We start from the raw sequence: 25,662 nt of genomic DNA on the forward strand, positions 1-25,662 counted from the left end.
GTTGCATTACCATTTTGTGCTTGATTTCTAACCAGTTCCTAGTGATTAAAAAAGAAGTAAGAAATATGTATAACACTGCAGGGCAGAATTACTGATGCATAATCATTCTAAATAGGCTCAAATTTGGGAAAGATTCAAGAGTCACCTTTCATGTCCAGATGGAATTTTGTTTCTTTTTTTGAGCAAAATTTAAATCAAATCCACCAGACTTGTGCATTTTTTTTAATAAGTGGAAGAACAAGAAATCTTATAAAACCTAGCACTAGTCTTGTACAATGATGTATTACCTTTCTACTCACAATTCTTTGGATCTAACACATTGCATTATTTCTTGTTAGTCAGCATGGAACATTTTTAAGCATCTAGCAAAACTTTTTTTTGCCATGTCAGAATAATATTTTCAGAATTTAAGCACTGTCTTTTCCCTAATTTTTCAAATTACTGGACAATATAAAAATAAATGTCACATAATGGTGCCCCTAAAATTTTGGACATTTTCACTCCTGCCCCTTTTCAAATTTGCTACTCTTTAATTTATTAGTGAATGATGGGGGTCATTCTCTCTTGAATTTCAGGTTGTGCAATTCCTCAGTGAACAACTAAATAAAAAATCAAACAAAAATAATTAATGGAATTTCTGGGCTGAAATGGTAGAATGCACTTGAGACCCTTTAGCGGCACTGATGCTGGACATGGTGGTTGCCGATTAGAGATGCTAGAGATATTTAAACTGGCACAAATTGGTTAAAAGACTGGATAATCTTGGGACAATAAGGGATTATTACAAGTTCAAGGTTTTGCTTTAAGATTTTGCTAGCATGGTTTTCTATAGTATGATAAAAGCTAAAGTTAATGCTGATTTAATGATCGTTATGCTAGAAATTCATTGTTGAGAATATGGACCAAATATCGAACTAGATTTTGGTGTAGAATGTGGTTGTGGATCCCAACACATATGAAGCTTTATATATGTCAGAGGATTTTTTTTAAAAAAAAATGATTAGCATAGAGATTTAGGATGGATTTAGGATGGATAAGAAACTACTTGGTTTTGAAATGACAAATCAAGACTTGAGATACAATTAAGTTCAAATGAAGATAAGATGACAGCTGAAACATACAAGCTATTATTGAAAATGGAATTGGAGGATGAACAAATAAAAAAATGTATGGTTTAAATGGGCACAAAATATAGGTCATAATATACAGATGGGAGAGAGGGAGAAAATGTGGGGGGAAAGGATTAAAGTTTACTTTGGTGCATTACAGACCGTCCAGAAGGGGCAGTCTCGCGCCGCTGCCAGTTGCAGCGTCCGGGAACTGCAGCAGCCAAACGGCGCGGTTCCCGGACGCTGCAAAGAAGGAGCGTGAAAATCGCGCTCCTTCCTGCGCCCCGGAAGAGACGCCGCAAGTGCCGAAGTGCGCACTCGCGGTGTCATTTCCGGGGTGCGACATGCGGATGCAGTGCGTCCGCTACGTCAAGATGGCGGCAGCCGTGTGGAACGGCCGCCGCCATTTCATACTGACTCAGTCCGTGCTAGGGTTAGGGGCATCTGGAAGAGACGCCCCTTTCTAACCCTAGCACAGACTGAGTCCGTCCTAGGGTGCCCGTCTGTAACGGGCCTTTATGACCTTAAAGAAAAAAATTTGAAAGATGATGTAACATTGGTACTTAACTCCAGAAAGGATCAAGATTTGAGGGGGGGGGGGGGAAGAATAATAGGATCTGAAGAATAACATGCTATATTATTAACTAGAAGTGTTATTTGGGAGTAGTCGTTCTTAACATGTTTGTAAGTTTTTGCATTAAACTAGAGGGACTAGAATTAGTTGATAAGTTTAAGTTCTAGTTCAGTACTCAGACCACTACCCAGACTGACTCTTTCTTTTATCTTTAGCACAATTCTAATTTGACGTGAATAGAATCAAAAATTTTTAATAATGTGTAATGTGGATTAAACTGTCTCTGTGAACGTGAGCCATTAGCTGGTAAATTGGAAGCCACATGTATTCCCTTGTATGTGTATATTATATTTTTGTGTTATATTTTATATTTGTATGTTTCTGAATGAATTCAGAGATAATTCCCTTAGGTGTCTGTTTGGTCACAGGGGAAAACAGAATGTAAGACTTGATAGGCCTTTGCTCTGATCCACCAGGGCTGGCTCTTATGTTCTTATTTTACTAACTCAAATTAAGAGAGAAGAGGAAATTAAACGGAGAGAAAAAGTGAAAGAAGAGAAGGAGAAGGCAAAGCAGAAATGGATAAAAGAACAGCTGGATGAAGGGAAAGAACTAGAAGAAATTGAATATCTAGTGGATGAAGAACCCGAGGAAGAAGAACCACTGCCACCTATTTTTATCCCAGAGACTCCCAGCCCAATCCTCTGTGGATTTTATTCTGCCCCAGGAAAATTTTGGTTGTCTGTGGTAAACCTATTTTCATTTTCTTTTGATGTGATGTTACATATTGGAAAAAAAGTTTTCCCTCTTCTTGAATGAATGGATGAATGGAAAGCAGGCTTTAACAGTCTCAACTAATTCTGTATTAAATATTGAGTGCACTACTAAACAGGATCTATTTATTTATTTATTTATTTATTTATTGTCAGTATTTATACCTCGCCCTTCAGCCCTAAAGGCTCTCAGGGCAGCTTATAGTTATTATTATTTTTAATTAGATGGTTCCCTGCCCTCAAGCTTACAATCTAAAAAGACATGACACAAAAGGAGAAGGGAATGATGGTGGGGAAGGGGATCAGGTCCAACAGTTCTCCTCTCCCTCTGAGGCCTGGACCAAGGCAAATGGACTGGAGGGAGGGCTTGGCTTCTTAATCTAGGCAGGCCCGATGGAACTGGGCCTGCACCTCTCCCTCCATGGCCAGATGGCACTTTTCTGCACTCTAGAGCAAGTGTCTCTGGTTATTATACCAATTGAGCTGAATGAGTACATATGTGGCAGGTTTAAACCTCAACCAGTTTTTCTTTCAAAAATAGTGCTGTTTTTTTAAAGGATGGAATCGTATTTGATTTATTTATTATATGTAGAAAGTGGTTTAGACCTTTGACTGTATGCTTTCATCTTTATTATTGTTATGTGCCTTCATGTCAATTCCAATTTATGGAAATCCTGTTGTAGAGTTTTCATAGTAAGATTTAATAGAGCAGGTTTACTATTGCCATCCTCTAATGCTCTGAGAATATGACTTGCCCAAGGCCACCCAATGGATTTCTTTGTCTGAGCAGGGATTTGAATTTTGGTCTTCCACAGTCCTAGTTCAGCACTCAGACCACTACCCAGACTGACTCTTTCTTTTATCTTTAGCACAATTCTATTTTGACCTGAATAGAGTCAGAAAAGTTTAATAACATGTAATGCAGATTAAACTGTCTCTGTGAACTTGAGTCATTCTACAACTCTCACTGTCTTCTAACAAATTTGCTACTTTCAATTAAAATGTAAAATTTTATTTGTGATAGAACTATTCTGGAGATGAAATCTGGATTTTAATAGGCTTGTTGTGTAGGTGGGTACAAAGGTTTTGCTACGCGATTGCTGGGGTTGCGGATTGCACCAAGTGACACATCAGAGAAGTCTGGTATGGCTACTGGACAAACGAGAAAAGACACTTTCAAGCTTGCCTAGTAGCTCTGCCGAATCCTAAATAGGACCTCTAGAGCTCTGCCCCCCTGAATGTCTGCTGGGTCTGGAGGAGCCTCTGAAGCCCTGTGCTGCAAGAGCCACATGGGACTCTGGAGGCCTTGGCGGGAAGAGGAGCCTCTGTAGCTCCACTTAGCAAAAGACACATGGGACTCCAGAGGCCTGGGAGGGGGGGGACAGGGGAAGAGGATCCTCCGAAGCCCTGTGGGACTCTAAAGACCTTGGAGGGGCTGCTGTGGTCTGAATGGAGGAGGGTGCAGTTTGTCACCACCGCCCAGCACCGATTGACACCGAATGACGCCACTGGAAGGGTAAATGAAAGCATATTCTAAGCATATTCACGTATTTCACTTCCTAATGCTAGCAGTGGAATGTAAGCAGTCTTGCTAATTTCCGTGGAATTCCCTGGAATCAGGGGAATTTAATTAATTTCTTTCTGGGGATTTTGACTGAATAATGATAATAAATATTGGGGAATTCTGGGGATTTTGGAAAAACATTCCGGGGGATATCTTTGAGGCTTGTTGGCAACACTGAATGTAAGGTCCAGTGGCCCATGAGGAAGACATAGAAATGGGTGCCTCATTATTGTCACCATCTTGGGAGGGCCATCACTTCATTGCTGCTCCCCTCTTGGTGAACTGGCACATCTCTGCCTCTCCCCGCTAGGAAGTGTGGAAGGGTCAACATTAATAATACCAGGTGGCTGTGCTCACACACTGCTGAGAGCAATGGAGGCGGAGAAGATGAAGAAATCAACTATTGTTTTTAATGGCTACTGGAAGAGAAGAATGAGAAATACTGGAAATCACTTGTGTCTTAACATAACTTCAAGCCTGACTCACATATAGTGCATTTGCTCCAGCAGGCATTTACAACAACAATATACGTCCATATTGCCTTTGCCTCCTTTCATGGTAGCATGCAAGCATGTCTGCTAGAGGATATGGAGGAAGACCCACTGTCACTGTGTTTCTCATTTCCCCCATGTCAGTTTTGGGAGGAGGGGCTGAAAGTCTGTGGCTGATGGTCCAGGAGCTTTACCCTCCCCTGATATACCTAGCACTACCCTTGTTTAACACCTATTCATTATTCCTCTTTTTTCAGGGAGGTTATGACACTGGATATCTTTACCACTGCGCATTTTCTCCTATGCAGCACCAAAAAGATCTTGAGGCTCGGCAAGATGAACCTTTTGATTTTATTCCTCTAGAAGATGCAGAAGACAATCCTATTAGACGGATCTGGTTTTGGTAATAAGGCTTTTGCTATGTGTTAATTGATCTGATGGTTAGAACTTCCACAAAGCTGAGTGCTTAGGATAAGTGTGGAATACTCAGCCTTATTGCATGACAAAAGAAAGCTGAGACACAGTGAGAGAAAAGCGCCTTTCTTCTTGCCTTTCCTCTTGGCATTGAAGCACTTCCATTCTCTTCCCAAAGTGTGTCTTTTGTCACACTGGAAAAATCTGTTTGGCAAAAGGCATCCTTTTCTAATCGTCTCCCTCTGGAAGGAGAACGGAAGTGCTGCAACAGCATGCAGAGAGGCAAGGAGAAAGCTTCTTCTCTCTTGCTGTGTCTTGGCTTTCTTTGATTATGTGGTGAGGTTCATTGTGTATTCGTGTGTGTATATTTTTTGTATATCCCCATGTATCTGCAAAAACTAATACTTTGGATAGTGTGTTGACTAGTTAGCATTCCATAATCTCGTCCCCTCAACACAGGGCCGGAACAGATGGCCCATTAAAGATACTGTCTGGGCACCTTGGGAGCATGGTGTTTGCATGGCGCGTGCTCCAATGATGCCTGAAAGCTGGCTGGAAGCTATCTGACTGACCAGATGTGGGTGGCTTCAAAGCCCGTGTGTATGAGAGGGAGGGGGGAGTGAAGTGGGAGGATTCCAGATACCTTCTTGTATGAAGCTGTATATGTTTCTGGACTTCAACAGCCAGAATTCTCCAGTCGTTGAGGCTGCATGCAAGAGAAATTAAAAGAAATAAAGGGAGATGTGGAGTGGGATGCACGGGGCGGTCTTTTGTTAACTGAGGTGAATAGAAACCTTGGTGAACACACAGCAAGCACATATACTTAGAATTAAACGCCCAACTCAATGAGATGAAATTACTGTGGTAGGCTCAAGGCTCCTCCAGCCTGTCTGATCTGCTTCTATAGCATTTAAGTTGTCAGGAAAAAGCCACATGGGATATATAGTCACAAGAAATATAATATGTATATGAATGTATTTGAAACTAACATGACACAGCAAAAGTTATTGAATTGTCACACAGGTGTTTTAAGTAATGTAATTAGAAGGTCCTGAAAGCCAAGGACATATGAGGCAATGACAAAGTGAAAAGGTGCAAATTGATATCACCTGAGAGTCATTGAGTGGACAGTAATGTATGATGCAATGTGAGGGCTAGATTGAGCCAAGTATGGTATGTCAATCATAATGTATGTACACGCCCAGGAGGTGGCAACTGTATAATGAATAGAGAGACAAATGTCTATATAAGCAATAATGTATGGCAATACTTTTTGTGGGTATTGAGGAGTATAGTAGTGTGAGTTTTGTGAGTAGTGAATTGTTTTTGTGCATAGTGTATATAGTAGAATAAAAGTAGATCTTTTATTTAAGAAGACTACTGTGTTGACTGGTGTCTTGAGAGAAGAACAAGAACCAGCAGACTGCAGAGAAGATTGGAGGATATCTTCAGCCAATTCTCAGAGCTACTGGTCAAACTGGTTGTTCTTCCGCTGACCAGGGTGGTGAGAGTGAAAGCCAGGAGAAGAGCTGCAACTCCCATCATCCCTAACATAAGTAGCATCCACAAATTTCATGCTTCTCTTAAGCTGCATTCTCACTGCAGAAATAATCAAGTTTGATACCACTTTAATTGCCATGGCTCAGTGTTATGGAATTCTGGGGATTATAGTTTGTTTTGGCACCAAAGCTCTCTGACACAGAAGGCTAAGTTTCTCTCAAAGCTACAATTTCCAGAATTCCATAGTACTGAGCCAAGGCAGTTGAAATGGTGTCAAACTGGCTTATTTCTGCAGTGTGGATGCAGCCTTAGAGAACTGAGGAACTACAGTGGTTATTTCACTCTAGTTCCAAAAACTGCAGAAAAACTGCATCTGCCAACATTATCAATCATATATTACCCAGAGGCCTACTAGAACATTCATGCTTTACAACCACTTAGTCTTCTGCATTATTTAAATAAGGGCTAGGTCAGTGTCAATTTGATAGGGCATTGTGGAGAAAGTTGTTTATTCAAGTTCTGATTACTTCTGTAGCTCCAGTGGTTTACTAATGTTCTGTGGGATGGAGAATGGAGCAGTGCGGATCTACCCTCTTCACCGAAAAGAGCTCTCAGCGGACAATATAGCTGGATATTGGTCATTCAACCTACATGACAATGACTATGGGAAAATTCAAGGAATCTGTTCAAGTTTTGATGATCGATTTCTGGTGACTTGTGGAGCGGATGGCAATATCTTTACTTATAACATTCTTTCTGCTGAAGAAATTAAGAAAGTCCTGAGGACTAAGGTGCCCTCTCCAAGGGTAAGTATAGTCAGGAAGACATCATTTTGTAATACTGGAGAGTTGGAGGCTGTCTCATTAACAGAAAAATAATATTGCATTTTGATGGTTTGTGTGAAATATACTACTGTGTGAGTAGTTTTGCCTTACTTTGAGGCAAAGCATGCCAACTGTTTATAAAAACATTATTCAATTTCATTGTTCCACACACAGAAAGGCCTAGATCAAGAGAGAGCAGCAGAAGATATTGTGGATCCCAGTGCCTACAGGTAAGACTCCTGAAAGTGAGACTTTGCTTCCACATCGATGGCCAGCATATGGTTTTTGCACAGGTCTACTTTGAAATAAAGGCTTATGCTAACCTAATATGGTCTACCAGAAAGTAAAGTTGCTTTAGCTGTTTTCTGTTTCACTTCTGATTTGACACCTGGGATGCCAAGTGATGTATGTCAGAAATTCAGGTTCACCCTCCAAATTGCCAATTACTGGCCTCTGGAAGGGTTAGCTTGCTTTTTCAAGCTAAATCATTCCTTCAGTGCACAGTCTGATACCTCATGTGTTACAGTTTGCTTATTTATACAGCATTAGCAATATACATGGTGATTTCTAGAGTAACATAAGCAAAAGGCAGCTCCCTACACCAAACAGCTTACAACCTGATTTTTTTTTAATTGCAAAATATGATATTTCAGATGGATACTTCTCTATTCTTATGACCCTTTATTAAGACACAGTTTTAGAATTTTATCCTGAAATTGTTCCTGTGGATAAGTTAAACCATTATGTCTTTTATTTATTTCTTTTGCCACACTTTTAGTATTGAAAATGCCAAACAAAAAAAGGAGTATGATCAGATAATGAGGGCAGCAGAACAGAAGAAATACGTAAAGCGACAAGAATTGAACACTCTTAGATATCAGTTTCAGGATCTGCTTCGTATGAATGATGATTTACCCAAGCACATGCAGCTCCATAGAGCCGTATGTATATGCATTTATTTTCTTTCCAGAGATAGGAATTTAATACCTTGGTGTATGCTTAAGTTTTTACATTAAGTCAGTGTTTGTTTTGCTTTACATATTTAGGTTTCTGCCCCAAGTGCTTAGATTGCTTTGCAACACAAACAAAACAGAACCCCAGCCTCTGCCATATTTACTACCTTTAGTTCACAGGGTGAAGCTTGCTGCTTTCTGGAAGGAAAAAAAAGCTTGCTTTTGACAGTTGCACATGCATTTCCTACTGAGTTTTGATGGATTTCAGACGTACACTTCCTTGTTCTCTTTGCTGTGCCCTATAATCACGCTTACTATAATTTTCAAATGGCTGACTCTTTAGAATGCTGAATATTAAGAAATCGGACAAGGCGTTATTTAAGGTGATAGCAGTACCAAAGCTAGAAAACTGGAATGCAGTTTTGTTAGGTGGAAGAAAATATTAGGGCAGTACTAATTTCTAAAAATTCTTGAGGGTGTGTATGGATAAAATATATTATATTTTATATAATATATATTTATATATTATATATTTTAAAAGTCACTACTATTCGATCTGAAATAGTTCCTCCCGACTTGCCCCCTACCACTAACCTCCTGGTACCTTCTACTAATAAACTCTCTGTGTTTCCCCCTGTTTCTCTGGATGAACTCTCTAAGCTGCTAAATTCTTCCAAACCAACTACCTGTTCTCTTGATCCTATTCCCTCCCGTCTCCTAATCTCTATAGCCCCTTCTCTTCTGCCCTCGCTCCTCTATATCTTTAATCTCTCTCTCTCTTTGGGTTCCTTCCCTTCTGACTTCAAACATGCTCTCGTTTCCCCAATTCTGAAGAAACCCTCTCTCGACCCCTCTTCTTTGTCTAGCTATCGTCCAATTTCTCTTCTTCCTTTTCTTTCTAAGGTCCTAGAACGGGTCGTTTATTCTCACTGTATTAAGTTTCTTGAAGCCAACTCCATCCTAGACCCCTTCCAATCTGGCTTCCGCCCACGGCACTCTACAGAGACAGCCCTCACCAAGATCTCAAATGATCTCTTGCGGGCCAAGGCAAACGGCCTCTACTCATTCTTCTCGATTTGTCTGCAGCCTTTGACACTGTTGATCACTGTCTCCTGGTCGATTTACTTTCTGACTTTGGGTTCGCCGACTCTGCTCTCGACTGGTTTAAATCTTACTTGTCAGATAGATCTTTTGCAGTGGTCATGGGTGGTCAGACTTCATCCTCTGTTCCGCTATCTGTTGGAGTTCCCCAGGGCTCTGTCTTGGGTCCCCTTCTGTTCTCTCTATACACACTGTCTCTAGGTAAACTCATCAGTTCTTTTGGTTTCTCCTATCATTTGTATGCCGACGACACTCAGCTGTATCTCTCCACCCCTGACCTTTCGACGGGGCTTGAACAGCAAGTTTCTTCTTGTCTGCCATCTCTCAGTGGATGCGGCTTCGGCGCTTGAAGCTCAACATGTCTAAGACTGAGCTTCTCGTCTTTCCACCTAAACCCACCCTTCATTATTCCTTTTCTGTTTCTGTCGACGACACTTCTATTCAACCGGTTCATCAAGCCCGCAGTCTTGGCTTCATTTTTGACTCTTCCCTGTCATTTATTCCCCAGATCCAGGCCACCGCAAAGACCTGTAGATTCTTTCTCCACAACATTGCCAAGATTCGTCCATTCCTCTCAATCTCTACTGCCAAGACTCTAGTCCATGCCCTAGTGGTTTCGCGACTAGATTATTGTAACCTCCTTCTAACAGGGCTTCCTCTTTCACACCTCCATCCTTTAATATCTGTCCAGTATTCAGCTGCCCGTATTGTCACATCCGCTCGCCGCTTTGACCATGTTTCTCCTCTTTTATCCTCCCTTCATTGGCTCCCCTTCCCCTTTCGCATCCGGTACAAGCTTTTGTTATTGACTTTCAAAGCCCTCCATGGGTTGGCCCCTCCTTACTTATCTGACCTTCTTTCTCCTTACATTCCTACTCGCACCCTCCGCTCTGGTAGTCAGGGTCTCCTGTCACAATGTAGGACTACCACTGCCCCCTCCCGAATTCGTCCCTTCTCGCTTGCTGCCCCTTACCCCTGGAACCTTCTTCCCCCACATGCACACCTCATCACTTCTCTGCCCAGTTTCAAAACTGAATTAAAGACTATATTGTTTAGAGAAGCATTCCCAGAGGTGAGCCCCTCTCTGACCCAGGAAGCCTCCTTCTAACCATCCATCAAGAAGCCAAGCCCTTCCTCCAGTCCATCTGCCTTGGTCCAGGCCTCGGAGGTGGAAAAGATCTGCTGGACCTGATCCTATTCCCCACCACCACTCCCTTCTCCTTTTGTGTCGTGTCTTTTAGATTGTAAGCCTGAGGGCAGGGAACCGTCTGACTAAAAAATTGATGTACAGCGCTGTGTAAACTTACAGCACTTTATAAATAAAGGTTAATAATAATAATAATAATAATATATTAATGTAATTATAAAGTATATTTGAGGACTGACTGCTCTTCAGGCTATGGAGTGTCTACATATGATTATGGTCTTCAGATGGAAGTTGAGAGAAGGCTACAGATATTAAAACTAGGTTCTACAAGGCACTGAGATGGTTTCAGGCTGCTTGGGACTCTTCCAAGGTTTACAGGGAAGAAGAAACGAACAAAAATATTATTTTGAACATATAAAAGCAACAAAGCCATTTCTATTCATAAATCTAAAACAAGAGACAGAGAAAAAAAAGATAGTTGAATATTAATACCAGTAGATCTGAAGATGATGCAATAGATGAAAAGTGAAAAGAAGCCAAATTAGAAAGCATTATCTTGTCAGTAGAGAGTAATGTCTCAGCTAAAGGTGGTATAAAAATTATATTTTTCCAGTTTAGAATTTCACTATAGAACAGCTAAATTTGATACTGTCCAGTTTACAGAAAAATATTACTAACTCTTTCTCCAGCTTTTTGCTGGTTTACCATGTTGCCCAATGAAGAGTTCTGGAAAATCCAGAGAAAATAGTATACCCTACACGCCCCAGATGGGGAAAGCGGGTTTCTGTATGGTGTGTAAGACAGAGAGTGACAGAGCTTGTAGTCTGAGATACTTGCTTCTTCTTATGCTCTAATTTTTAGTTGTGCAAGTATTGTTCTCAGACTTTTCATTGCTGTAGGAAGTGGCAACAATGCAAATATTATTTTAATTTTGTAATGTGCAGCAATTTGAGTTGGACCGTAGAATTCGTGCAGAAATGGACAGAAGAACAGCACAGAAGATCCGACTCGTGATGAAAGAAATGGCTTGGGAACAGGAGAAACACCGCACTGGGCTGCGAAAACTACAGGAACGGTAGGTTTTCTTCTATCCCTCATTCCTGAGAGAGATTTCTCATTTCCTAAGATTTGGAGGAATCCATGTGAATTATTGCTTTTAAAAGGATTGTTCATACACAGATCATCACACTTTCTTATATAGATTTCACATGATGTACACTAGATTCCCAACATCAGCAGGGTTATTTTCAGTAAGTCTAAAAATTAAAAGGACAACCATTGGATTCTTTTTTTTTCTTTAATAAATACATTTTCCACCTCTCTTCCAGCCTGAGAGGGAGTGATCAGGCAGACCCAGCTCCACCAGGGTTAGCCTGAAGGAAGAGGCTCTTCCCTCCTTAACTGTCATCTTCTGGCCTGAGAGGGAGTGATCAGGCAGACCCAGCTCCACCAGGGTTAGCCTGAAGAAAGAGGCTCCTCCCTCCTTAACTGTCATCTTCTGGCCTCCTATTCCCCTCCAGCATGCTCTGACTGTGTAGGGAAGAGGCTTGCATACCCTAATGAAGTTGTGAGCTATGCTAACGGTGGTATAATAGCCACCGGTAATAATAATAATAATAATAATAATAATAATAATAATATTAATAATAATAGGTTTTATTTATATTCCGCCCAATCACTGGGAATCCGAGCGGTTTACAACAGAGGGGATAATAGACAGTTCCCTGCCCTCAGGCTTACAATCTAATTTAAAACTTCACCACTCCCAATTAAATTAGCTTGGCCTTTTTGAGAGATCTGCTTGAGTTTTCAAATTTGTAAGTGAATTTGAAAGAGGTGTGAAAGGAACAGGAAATACAAATGCCACATGTTTTCTGGTTTCCCATTTCTTTATTGTAACCAAAATGAAACCTTTACAATTTACACTGCCACCATAAAATCAACTGTACAGCAGTGCCCCCACTAGAACATAGAGAAAGGTTTCTGTCAAATCTGTACAACTCTTTGAATTGCCCAGCACTTGCCGTTGTGTGTAATAGGACAGATCTGAAAGAAAAATGGGCAGGGCATAAACTACTGGGCAAGAACTCCAGCTATTATATCTTCCAGGGGAGACTGGATCTGATGTTTCTTTCAAATGAGAGTGGGAATACAAATAGTAGGGCCTCCCATGCCAGACAGGTCACAACCGAAGGGTCTGACCAAGAGCACCAAAGGGCAGGATGGGCTCTCTAGCTTTATGGCAACCATCCTAGGAGAAGGAAAACTCTAATCCCAACCCCGGGCAGATAGTGCTTGTCTAATCCTGTAAGGTCAACCATCTAAGAGAAGGAAACTCTAATCAAACCTATGACGCGAGGACCTCGCTGCCACCGTCCATGCTTGTAAAGGCCTCAGCAGTCAATCCTCTGGTTTAAAGGGTGAGGCCAGTTCTGTGCACGCTGCGCTCCACCAGAAAAATCCATTGCACAGGCTCGAAGGATACATCCAACGTCATCAACCCACTTCTAGAAAGCACGGATGAATCCTTCCTGAATCTTCGTTCGCGAAGTAAAGGCAAGAAGAAGAAGAAGAAGATCATAGAAACAAGAGTTCTGTTGGTCCCAAAGTAGTCTGGAGAGAAAGCCTGGCATGAAATATTATGAAGCATTTCATATATAGTAGAACAATTCAGATAGTAGCACTTAAAAAGACACCAATCTGAATAGCTCTACTGAATGAAAGAAAAAAGGGGGAGTGTTTTCTTTGAGAACTAGAGTCTTTCTGAGCTTTGTTTCCTCTACTGTAACTCTAACTTTGATTTGAGATGAGCAAGCTAGTCTTTGCTATGCGTTGTGTTTAATTACTAAAAGAAACTATTTCTCCTCCTAAACTGCTAAACACTTTTGTAAACCAGAAGTGGTTAATTTTTTCTATTGAAACCTGCAACTGAGTTGGAAAATGGCAGTTGGTGAAGATTGGATTTGGATTTGGAAGGCGGAGAATAAGGCAGGGTTTTTCAAACTTCTTTAGTTTTGATGCACTCTGATATGTAAATCTCTCCTGGCTCGCATTCTCCATTACAAGCCTTCTGCTTTTAAATGAGTCACACACAACACTAGTGAATGCTATGTGATGTTATGTGCAAGAAAAAGTGAAGTGGATCAAAAGAACCATAACAATTCTCCTAGCAGGACAAACTTCTAGTCCCTTTCATTTAACTATGTTGCTAATCTTCTCTTGATCTGCTACAGTGCTGGATTTGCATGTATGTCAAAATAAGCAGCAGTTCAGGATCTCGGATTGTGAGTTGCCTCAAGTCTAAATACAAAAATAAAATTAAAAAGACATTTTTTTATATTTTTCATAATGGTTAAAATAGTACCTTTTTGTGATAATGCTGTGGGGGCCTTTTTGTCTTGACATAGTTTAGGGCCTTAGTATGTCTTAATCTGGCCCTGATCCTCTCCAATCCCATTTGCTCACACTGTGGAGCTCAGTTCTAGAGGAAAGAAGTTTTGATGCCATCCACTGATACCAGAGGAAAGATTAGCATTGCATATCACTTGGAGATTCTTCAAAAATGATTGCAGTGGGGTGAACAGAGGATGAGAGGCAGCCAATGGTGGGCATACTCACCTTCTGTAGACATTGTCTTCCTGCCTGGGCTGCTTGGTATATTGCTGCTATATTTCCATCTTTCTTCTCCTGCTCATCCAAACACAAACAGAGATGTATAAGGGATTGGGAAGGCAGTTCTTGAGTGGGCTCCATCCTGTTTGTGTTTTAGCAACCATAGCAACTGAGAACAGGAAAAAATAAATCACCAGGAACAGATGATATTCCAAATTGCTTCAATCCACACTAACAGAATCAATAACAGTGCTAACCCAAATATGTCAACAGATATGGAAAACAAAACAATGGCCAACAGATTGGAAATGATCAATATACATTCCCATCCACAAAAAAGGAGATACAAAAGACTGCAGCAACTATAGGGCCATAGCTCTAATCTCTAATGCAAGCAAAATCATGTTCAAAATTCTGAAACATAGGTTCCAGCCATTCATGGAGTGAGAAATACCAGAGGTGCAAGCAGGATTCAGGAAAGGAAGAGGCACTAGGGACCACATTGCAAACATATGGTGGCTAATAGAGTACACCAAAGTATTTCAAAAGAAAATTAGCATGTGCTTTATAGACTATAGCAAAGCCTTTGACTGCATAGGTAATGAAAGATTATGGAACACCCTTAAAGACATGGGAGTGCCAACACATCTGATAGTCCTAATTAATAACCTTTAGTCAGGACAGGAGGCCACTGTCAGGACAGAACATGGAGAAACAGAATGGTTCCCAATTGGCAAAGGGGTCAGACAAGGCTGCATCCTCTCACCCTATCTGTTCGACTTGTATGCAAAACATATTATACAAAAAACAGGACTGGACACAGGAGAAGGAGGAGTGAAAATAGGAGGAAGGAATATCGACAAACTAAGATATGCAGATGACACCATACTACTAGCCAAAACCATCACAGACGTGGAACAATACTAAGGAAGATCAAGGAAAGAAAGTGCAAAGGCAGGCTTATTGTTGAACATCACCCACAAACAAAAATAATGACCACAGAAAATTTACACAGATTCAACCTAGACAATGAGGAAATAGAAATAGTAAAAGAATTTTTATACCTGGGATCAAATATTGATCAGAGTGCGGATTGCAGTCAAGAAATCATAAGAAGACTAGGAATAGGGAGGGCAGCTATGAGACAACTAGAAAATACCCTAAAATGTAAAGACATACTGAGCATGAAAACTAGAATCATACAAGCCACTGTATTCCCTATTACCATGTATGGATGTGAGAGCTGGACAGATAAGAAAGCAGATAGGAAGAGAATTAATTCATTTGAGATATGGTGCTGGAGAAGAGTGCTGAGGCTATCATGGATAATCAAGAAGTCAAACAAATGAGTTCTACAGCATATCAAATCAAAAATCTATCTGGAAGCCAAGATGGCAAGACTGAGGCTGTCATACTTTGGCCACATCATGAGGAGGCACGACTCACTAGAAAAAACAATAATGCTAGGAAAGTTGGAGGGAAACAGAAAGAGAGGAAGACCACATGCTAGATGGATGGACTGTATTAAGAAAGTCATGGATATGAATTTGCAGGACCTGAACAAAGCAGTGGAGCATAGAGAGTCTTGGAGATGTCTCATCTACAGAGTTGCCATGGGTTGAGATCGACTCAAGGGTGGATAACAACAAAAGCAATGGAGTGCCCCTAGAGTTTCCCAATGTGCTTTTCATTCAGAGATTGGGGAACTATGTTATAATCCAATTTAGGGATGTACTGTATATACTTGACTATAAATCAACCTCATGTATAAGTCGAGGGAAGGTTTTGGGGGCAAAATTATCCATGACCCATGGATAAGTCACTGGCAAAACTTGGAGGATCCTTCAGTGTGTGTATGTGTGCATGTGAGACAAGAGGATCTTTGAAACAGCAATCAGTCAGCCACAAGGCTTTCTGTTTCAGCCAGCCTTCACTCCCGAGACAGACAGTGAGGAAAGAGAAAGGCATGCAGACAGGAGAGGGACTCTTAAACAGCAATCAATCGCCCAGGACTCTTTCTGCTTGGCTTAAGAGAGAAAGGAATTGCTGTCCTGACCGCATGGGGAAATCTGAAAGAGCTGCTACCTCATTACCATACTGACCCATAAATTCAACCTGGAATTTTGGGGTCAATTTTTGGGCATAAATTTTTTTACTTATAAATGAGTATATATGGTAAACTGACTATTCTGTCTGTGATCTGGGATTATCTCCTTGAGTAATTAATCCTCTTTCTTATTCCCTTTTCCATTTTCTGTCCTCAGTCATCATTTTTATTGCAGGAGTGAGTCAGTGGACAGGCAGTGAACTGCATGCCATGTTGTAACTAGAATCTTTGATTCTGTTCTGTTTCCTACTTCCTACTTTTGCGTTCCAATCCCTATGCTTAACCAGAAGTCCTATTTCAATGTGTGATCATTTCCCACTGGACTCCAGCATAGAATCTTTCAATTTCTTATTCTGCCTTAATAGTTGGAGCTTAAATTTGGATTATTGTTATAATGATGGGCTTTCTCTGAAGTCTTATTGATATTATTTGGTGAGACTTTTCATTATATACTTTCACTGCTTTTTCTAACTGTTCTTACTATTAAAGCCACTCCATTTCCTGAGTAAAACACTGTGTGATTATCTGACTAAATTATGATCATATGAGATCTTATGATAAAAGGCAGGATATTTTAATATATAAATAAGAGGAAGGGACAAAAAGCAAACCCCATTCCTTCTGCTTATATATTTTTCATGCTAAGCTGGTTTCTTGTTACACCGAACAACACAACCATGACATTAAAAGGTAGTTTCTTTGCTTTTATCCCTTAGGTTCCGGGGCAATTTGGAATATGACACAATTGTGGTTTGTGCAATGAGAAGTAACCATCGAATCTCTACATACAGACTGTTGGCAATCTCAGAAAAATTCTACAAAGCAAGAAAACAGAGTCAATCATGGAAAAGAAGACTGAGCAAATTTGATTGGAAAGCACAAGCAGAACAAAGGAGAGAAAGCCTGAAAGGTCCAATAAGAGTTTGCAAAATGCTCAAACATAGCAGAAATATTGTAGTGATAAGAATGCCTTCTGGTTCATGACAACCTTACACAACTCCTTATGCTTCTTTATCAGTAGATGCTTATTCAGCTGGAATCTTACATTCCCTAATTCTCTTTATGAACAGTCTCCTAGGTAGGAATATTGCCTGTGGCCCTATATAGACTGGCACTTTGTGCCAGCCTGTGGGCGGAGTCAGGTCTGAGCATCTGCACGCTGGATACCCTGACTCCGCCCACAGGGCGTCATGATGGTGCGTGCCCTTCCAGCTGGTGCGCTCCACCATGATGCCCCTCCGGTACTGCATCCACAAGATGCAGCACCGAAGGGGTGTCACAAAGTCATGCCCTGCTTTTTACTTTTGAGATTTTCAAAAGTGGCCAATTTTGCCCACTTTCTGCATGGGTTAATGTCGGGTTAATGCTCAATGTGTGTGATTGTTTTCATCTGAAAACAATCCTGCTTTTGCAGAATTTTCCCAAATGTAAACCCTGTTTTTGCACGGAATTTGGTCACTTCCCTCCCATGTGATAAACTCCTATGATACAACTTCATGAGGCAATTTTTATCCAATAGCCTTTTCCCACCTTAGATTGCCAGAAACTAAACAATAATTTTCTGCCCCTACTTACTTACCAAAATACAGTGGAGCCTCCGCATACGCGGCCTTTTTTTGCGTGGCTTTGAGCGTATGCGCTCAAGCCGCTGGGCGCGCGCGTGGGGCAAAAGGGGCAGCGCGTCCCATTCAGTTGAATGGGCGCGCATGCCCGTTGCGCCCCGCGCACCTCCGCACCGCCGTGCACGAGCCCCATTGTTTACAATGGGGCTCGAGCATAGGCGGAAATCGCCATACACGGCAGGATCCGGAACGGATCCCCCACGTATGGCGAGGTTCCACTGTACATCTTTTAAATAACAATCAAATCTATAAACATTTTAGAAGACTTGCTATGTACTTGCTTACAAATGAGATGGATTAATTTAAGTCAAGGCAATTGAAACCGTATCTGAAAACAATCCCACTTTTGTGGGATTTTCCCGGGATTAAAATTTGGGGGAATTGGGCACTTTGCCTTCCATGTGATAAGGTCCATAGTGGCAAAGCACTACATTGTATGTCGAAGGTCCCTACTATAATCCCAAGCTGGGAAAGACCCTTTATTTGAAGCTCTGGAGAATTGATGCCACTCAAAAGTAAGTTATGTTGAGATGGATGATCCAACTCCGTATAAGGTACCTTCCTATGGTCTTTTTAAAATCCATTCTTTCTTCAGAACCCCAAGGACTATTATAAACATTCAACGGGCATGTGACATGAAAGTTCCAAGCCAGTTGTGTAATTGCATACATGATTCTCTTTTTTCTGGTAGTACAAGTTATTGTGAGCCTCCATTGTGGTATTGTACTTTTGAAGATGAGTCCTGACCCATTTGTTTTTGTGACTGGATAGCCCTTCATTTGTTAAGGATAATGTTTGTAAATGGCTTAGATAATTGATGGATCTTTCTTGAAGGACAGTGAATAGCTAAAAAAATAGTTGGAGGACTATGGCTGCTGCCACACTGCAGAATTAGTGCAGTTTCATACCACTTCAACTGTCATGACTCCACATTATTTAATCCTGGGCTTTGTATTTTGTTGTGGCACCAGAGTTCTTGACAGAAAAGGTAAAATATTAATATTATTATTATGTATTATTCTGTTCACATACCTATGTATGTCTGTATATTTGTGCAGAAGGATTATATTCATCCCAGGCGAGTGCCATCACTGAGGAGGAAACAGAAACAGAAAAGGTGAAGAAGAAACCCAAAACAGTGGCAAGCCGTATTGTTGAGAATCGAATGGATAGACTTAGAAAAATTATTGAAAAGGCAGAAAAAGCGAAAGCAAAGATCCAGCAAAGAAAGAAGGAATGGGAAGAACTGTGAGTTTTGAATTCTAAAAAAATATCTCTTGAATAGCATATCATTGATTATGTCACTGATGATAAAGAAATGGCAATATCCCTTGTCCACTTTCATGACTTTATAATTTTGAAAACTGCATGGATTTGAAGGAAGAATGGACATAACAGGGAAGCTTTAAAAGAGTGGAGAGAAAAAGCCACAGACAGCAATTGTTGAGTTTTATCAGATCTAGGTTTTGAATGGAGGTGCCAACGTTTTAAATGTAATGCTTCTCAGGAATGTGCAGAATCAGTTATTTGCTATCTCCTTTGAGAGACGATGGAAATGTTCGCCATCCACCTGTTTTCTGATTTGCTTCTTAAATGTACAATAATGAATAACCAAAATTCATATATGGTGATTTTTGGTATTCATATTACAGTATTAGCAATCTCAGACTAATTAGCTGAATGACAGGGTAGACCAATCCACCAAAGCTGGATTCTACCCATGCGCCATCTGCGAGGCAGGAGTCCAAAATTATTTTCTGTTAGTTCTTTTCCGTTAAATACTTTTCCGTTGGACTCCTCTCCCCTTCTCCTTGGTTTTTATTTTCCTGCCCAGAAGTACAGATGCAGGTTAACCCTTCTCCTTTAAACAAAAGAGGTAGCAGCTAAATCAAACTGAAATGGATAAAGACGGGAAAATAGTATCATTGAAGTGGGTTTCTGAGGAAACTCGACAGGAGACTTTAAGAAAATTATTTATGACTTCCAGGGAAAGTGAAGATGAAGACGTTGGTAGGAATGTGATAACAAAGAAGTCCGGCAACAGTAATAATCATGATTCGTTTATATTTCCCGCCTCTCCCTGTAGATTGAGGCGGGATTAAAACAGAAATAAAATTACAATGAAACAATAAAAGTTTGTAACAACCTCCAACCCCTCCCACCTTTAAAATAATAAAATTTACATTAAAATACCATCAATAACTCAATTTAAAATAATCAAATTGGAGAGGACCATTTAAAGCAGATGTGGCTATCCTTCGTGGGTCAGGTTGGGAAGGCCCACTGGAAGAGATTCGTCTTGACAGCATTTTTGAGGGCGTCTAAGGTGGTAATAAGATGGATCTCTTCCGGCAGGTCATTCCACAATTTTGGAATGACATTCTTTTGTTCCCTAGTTTTCTAGTTTTCTGTCACTGTAATAAATCCTTCCCAGAGGATCTGAGAGTGCGGGACGAATTATGTAGGGAGAGGCATTCTTGCAAGTAGTCGGGACCTAAACCACGTAGGGCTTTAAAGGTAAGACCCAACACCTTGTACTGCATCCAGAAGCTAATTAGCAGCCAGTGAAAAGATTTCAGAACTGGTGTAATGTGGTCAAACCTGGATTTACCAGGGGCAGTCTGGCTGCCATATTTTGGACTAGTTGAAGCTTCTGAAGTTGGCACAAGAGTAGCCCCATGTAGAGCGCGTTGCAGTAAGGGAAAGAATAAGACAAATTTGGTATCAGAATCTGGGTAGACTTCTGGTTATCTGGCTGAAGTGCCTGGCTCTGTAACAAGATAGAACAAAACAGATGGAGGAAATGAGTCCTGGCAAACGCTTAGCTCTTTCCCGGACATACTGAAATTAAAGAGAGACAAACAAACAATAACTTCTGATAAAAGAACAAAAGGCCACTTGCTGAAACAAACAAATGGAAGGGAGACACATCTGTTGTCCCCACAAATGGAGCCCCTCTGCCATTTTGCTCCACAAGCCCAGCCCATAATGTTAACAGCAAACTCGCCAGCAGAGAGCAGAGACAGCTCTGATGACCTGGCAGCAGTTCAAGTTCCATAGAGAGCACAAGCTGTAAAAAAGAGAAGTAAAACAGTAAATAAATAAATAAAACAAATAACGGGAACATTCACTACCGATGGCACTGTTCAAACTCAAAATACATTGCTTATGAATTTAGCGGTTATGATGTCATCTATGGCTAATGCAAGTAATAAAAATCAAATGAATAATGAAGCAGATAAAACAAGTAAGAAAACCAGCAAGGACTGAGATCAGGATATCTTAAGTTTATTAAGAGCTCAAGTGATGTCTCTAGATATTGCGGCCATGATAAAGGAAACAGTAACTACAGAACTTGCAAACTTATTTAGTGTCCATGACGACTTAGACACACACCAGAACACAGGATTCGATGTATGCCACAATGTAGACTTGTTAGAGACGAACTTACATGGAAAAGGCATTTAGACACAGAAAATGAGGAACATCACATGACAAAATGTACAAAGAAAACGAAACACATTGAGCAACCAGAAGAGACAGAAGAGGAAATGAATGTAGAAAGTTACACACAGGTAGAAGAGGATAAATATGACTCCTCAGACTTAGAGGAAGAACAAGAAGAAGTTGCAGAGAGACTATTTCCAATGCAGAAATGTAAACTTTTACTGCATAGAGTATTACAAACATTAGGTTTAATTCAAGAGATGGAACATGGCCAGGGCAATATAAACACAGATGAAAAGGTGGCAAAAATAATTCAAAAGAAAAAGGCACAAGAGGAACAAATTCCTATGCAAGAGATTTTTAAAGATTTAATTGAAACCAAACGGAGTTCATCACTGCAAACAAAAAATATTTGGGTTTCAGTCAGAAACTATAGACATTCACCAAACGAGACATTAATTGACATGCCAGTGGCTGCTCTGATTTTGGGAGCCTAAGGAGGATTCACTAATTTGAAGGACATGGATGAAAGAAGGGCAGATTCAGCACTGAGAAAGTCCCATGAGTGTACATCCCCTACCATTACAGCATCAATAGCTTCTTCCTTATTTGCAAGAGCAACACAGAAGTCGAAGAAATTCAAAATGGAAGTGAATCCTCAATAAATGCACTTCATCGAGCACTAGATAGGGTATCAGTGGGATTCCAGTATATTGTTGATACTAGCATGACTCTCCAGTGTTTGCCGCCTGCACAATTACATCTATGACTATAGCTAGATGATCTCAGTGGCTCAGGCATTGGGAGGCTGACCAGAAGTCACAGAATAACCTAACTTATGTCCCATACTTAGGAGAACTTTTATTTGGTGGCAAGCAGGGACGTAGCCAGGATTTTGGGAAGGGGGAGGGGGGGTCCAGACTAAGTGCCACCATTTTGAGAGGCTAAGACACAAAAGGGGGGTCGAGTGTTTACATTAGAATGGCACCACTTGAACTTCCGTTCTGTTATGGAATCTTTGGATTTCTAGTTTTGAGGAGCTGTTTGGCCATCTCTGTCAGGTGCCACAACAGACTACAAGTCCCAGCATTCCACAATATGGAGCCAAGGGCAGCTAAAGTGGCATCAAAGTGGATTATTTTTTTCAGTGCAGATGCAAACTGAGTCCTTCCTCTGAAGACGTTTACATCAGATAAATTCAGCTCGATAAAGCAAAGCGCAGCTGTTCAAGCAATGAGCGGCAGCCATTCTGTCCATGCTCAGAAGCACTCTGTTCATGCTTTGAGACACTGCATTCCAACTTCTGAGCTGAGCTAAGAACGCAGGCTGCATCCACACATTTCATTCCCACTTCCAAGAGGGATTTTTAATTCCAACACACACACACCACACCACACACACACACACACACACACACACTACATACACACATGCACACAGTTTTTAATTCCAAGACTCATCTATCTAACTACCTATCTATCTATCTATCATCTATCTATCTGCCATAATTTTAAATTCCAAGACATTATACCTTCCTTTCTTTTTATAAAAAACAAACCCCTTTAAGAGAATCCTATTTTGGGAGAAAGGCAGGATATAAAATCAATAAATACAAAATTATTGTGCAATAGTCCATCAGTGCATGGCTTGCATTATGAGACTTTATAACTTTAAAACGTTATACATTTAAAAACAATTAAAATCACAGTAGGATCAGAGTGCTATAGATTCATGGAATCATAGAGTTGGAAGAGACCCCAAGGGCCATCCAGTCCAACCCATTCTGCCATGCAGGAAATCTCAATCAAAGCATCCCCAAACTAATTATGTAATGGGGGTGTCCATCTATATTGTAGAAAGATATACTATAGATTAATGCTATGGAAAATCACCACCTTGAGTCCGTATATTGGGAGAAAGGTGGGATGTAAGAAAATAATAACAACAACAACAGCAACAATATCTGGGTATTGTAGTTTTGTGAGATATTTAGCCTTCTTTGTCAGAGAGCTCTGGTGCCACAACATACTACAAATCCCAGGATTTTCCATAGCATTAAAGTGGTGTTGAACTGGATTGTTTCTGCAGTGTGCAGCCATATTAGACTGCAGTTCCCAGCAGTCTGTGGTGCTGCTGGGTGATGGGGCCTGCAGTCTAGCATTGCCTGGAGCAGAGCCATAGGACTCAACAGCCCCAATTCATGCTCTGGCAGAATTTGGGGGAAACTCCTTTAAAAAGGCAAAAATAAGAAAAATAAAAACTCCTTGCAAAGTAAAACTCAGAGGTCTGCCAATGGACTTTGCTTCCAAGGCAGGAGGGCAGAGAGACCCAGGCCTTTAGATTGATTCCTTAGGTTAATTAATTAATCCTAGAATCCTAGAGTTGGAAGAGACCCCAAGAATGGCCATCCAGTCCAACCCCATTCTGCCATGCAGGAACTCTCAATCAAAGCATCCCCATTGATATGCTGAAAAGGGGCCAGCTAAGTGTATTTTATTTTATTTTTCTTTTAAAAATGAGAAAAAACAAGACTGGAAGGAGCCAGAAAAGGGCCAAGCCTTGATATCTGGACCCCAGAACATACTCTAACTCCCAGAATTCCATAGCCATGAGCCACAAAAGAGTTAAATCGCTGCCAAACCTGGTTATTTCTTGAGTGTGGATGCAGCCTGATGTAGCCTCCTGTCCCTCCCTCCCTCTCCTTCAGGGCTTTTTGGCTCCTCCCCCTCAGGCCCTGCAAAAAGTTTAGGGGCGGCAGTTGCGCTCCTCCTGGCTTTGCCAGGGCCGGGAGGAGAGGAAAGGTGCTTGCTGGAGCACGCGTGTGAAGGAGCGCAGCCCCAAACAAATGCCAGGGGCCAGGGCGCCACTTCTGCTCCTCCTGAAGCCTAGAGGAGAGCAAGTGGTGCTCTCCCTGGTGTTGGATTGGGGCTGTACACGCGCGTGTGCGCGCATGCTCCAACAAGCACCTTTTCTCTCTTCCTCTTGAAGGGGGGGGGGTCCGGACCCCAGAACCCCCCCCCCCAGCTACGTCCTTGTGGCAAGGCATTACAGAAAATTCTAATAGAAGGAAAGGATAAAAAACAAGTAATGCTAGTTATACAAAATATAAGATTAGACAGAAAGTCATTTAGAAATACATATGTTACAAATAATTCCTTTCACGGAGGTAGATCATTGGGAAGATCAACATCATACAGAGAACAAAGAAGCCAATGGCCCAGGTCAGGAAATAGGTTGGGGTGACACAATTTTCAATTCAAACAAACACAAAGAGGAGGATACACTGCCTCTAGAAGAGGCAGAAATCAATTAGGTAGGAGGAAGGTTGCCCAGGTTTGCAAATCAGTGGTCTCCAATAACATCAGATCAATGGATATTACAGCTCATGGCAGTGGGCTACAAATTAATACTGTATCCAAAAGCAAACCAATATTGAGATTCCTTCCTTCAAAAATTCTAAAATGCAAAACAAAACAAACGTAATGCAACAAGTGATAATCTTTTATTAATTCAGGCAATAGAGGAGGTTCCATTACACCAGGGGTAGGCAACCTTTTTCAGCCAGGGGCTGGGTTGCTGTCCCTCAGACAACTCGGGGGGGGGGGGGGGGGGGGGGGGGGGTGGACCTTCCACCCTCTGGGGGCGGAGCCGCACACCGGGGGTGGAGCTTCCTCCGAAGCCCTGCAAGGAGGAGGAGGCGTGTGCTCGCCCTCTCCTCCTCGGTCCCTTTCTGGCCAAACACCCCCAACCTGCATTCCAAAACACACACAACAGCACATTTGTGCATTTCACATGGCTTTACTTAACGTGGCCTCTTGCATATTTCAGAGGCTTATTCCATAACCAAACCTCTTGGGTTTAACACTTAGCATGGTTTAACATGGCTATGCATATTGAACATGTCAAGGTGGTTTCACCGTTCTTGCACCAAGTGTACTTCTCAGAAGTGTGTACTTGGTCAAGGGACTTTGGTTTTTCTTCACTGCGCATGAGTTTGTAAAAATCACAGCAATTTACATTGGCCTTGCCTCAGAGGCTTTCTGATATCAATATCACCATTAAAGAACCAAAAACACACAGAAAAGACACTTTGGAAAGTCACCGTGTCTTGGCTTCGAAACAGTGCATCCGTGCCTCTGCAAGCTGACATCATCATCATCATCATCATCATCACACTATCATTGTCAAAGCAAAGGAGACTTGTTAGCATTAAAAGCACCCAAAACACACTTTGGAAGGTGACACTCTCTCAGCTTAAGAAACAGTGCCTGCTTGCCTCTCAAGCTGACTCATATCATCATCATCTTCATCATCATCATCATCATCATCACCACACTATCATTGTCAAAGCAAGGGAGACTTGTTAGCATTAAAAGCACCCAAAACACACTTTGGAAGGTGACACTCTCTCGGCTTAAGAAACA

At 41.2% G+C, this 25,662-nt stretch overlaps 1 protein-coding gene across 4 annotated transcripts in view; it reads left to right on the forward strand.

The window, feature by feature from the left end:
• Window positions 1–25,662, forward strand: part of CFAP44 (cilia and flagella associated protein 44) — a 93,715-nt gene that overhangs the window by 36,338 nt on the left and 31,715 nt on the right. For 3 of the 4 annotated variants that reach the window (XR_006102790.1, XR_006102791.1, XM_042456718.1), the window contains exons 17-24: window positions 2,200–2,430; window positions 4,769–4,914; window positions 6,961–7,231; window positions 7,424–7,479; window positions 8,028–8,190; window positions 11,395–11,525; window positions 16,886–17,079; window positions 18,850–19,039. Coding sequence is in view for 2 of the 4 variants with exons in the window: in XM_042456718.1 (XP_042312652.1) it covers window positions 2,200–2,430; window positions 4,769–4,914; window positions 6,961–7,231; window positions 7,424–7,479; window positions 8,028–8,190; window positions 11,395–11,525; window positions 16,886–17,079; window positions 18,850–19,039 (1,382 nt within the window). In the remaining 2 variants the exon portion in view is untranslated. The remainder of the gene's footprint in view (window positions 1–2,199; window positions 2,431–4,768; window positions 4,915–6,960; window positions 7,232–7,423; window positions 7,480–8,027; window positions 8,191–11,394; window positions 11,526–16,885; window positions 17,080–18,849; window positions 19,040–25,662) is intronic. The other variant, XM_042456719.1, reaches the window with a different exon arrangement.

This window comes from Sceloporus undulatus, chromosome 3 (assembly GCF_019175285.1).
Source record: "Sceloporus undulatus isolate JIND9_A2432 ecotype Alabama chromosome 3, SceUnd_v1.1, whole genome shotgun sequence".
In the NCBI taxonomy this organism is placed as follows: domain Eukaryota; kingdom Metazoa; phylum Chordata; class Lepidosauria; order Squamata; family Phrynosomatidae; genus Sceloporus; species Sceloporus undulatus.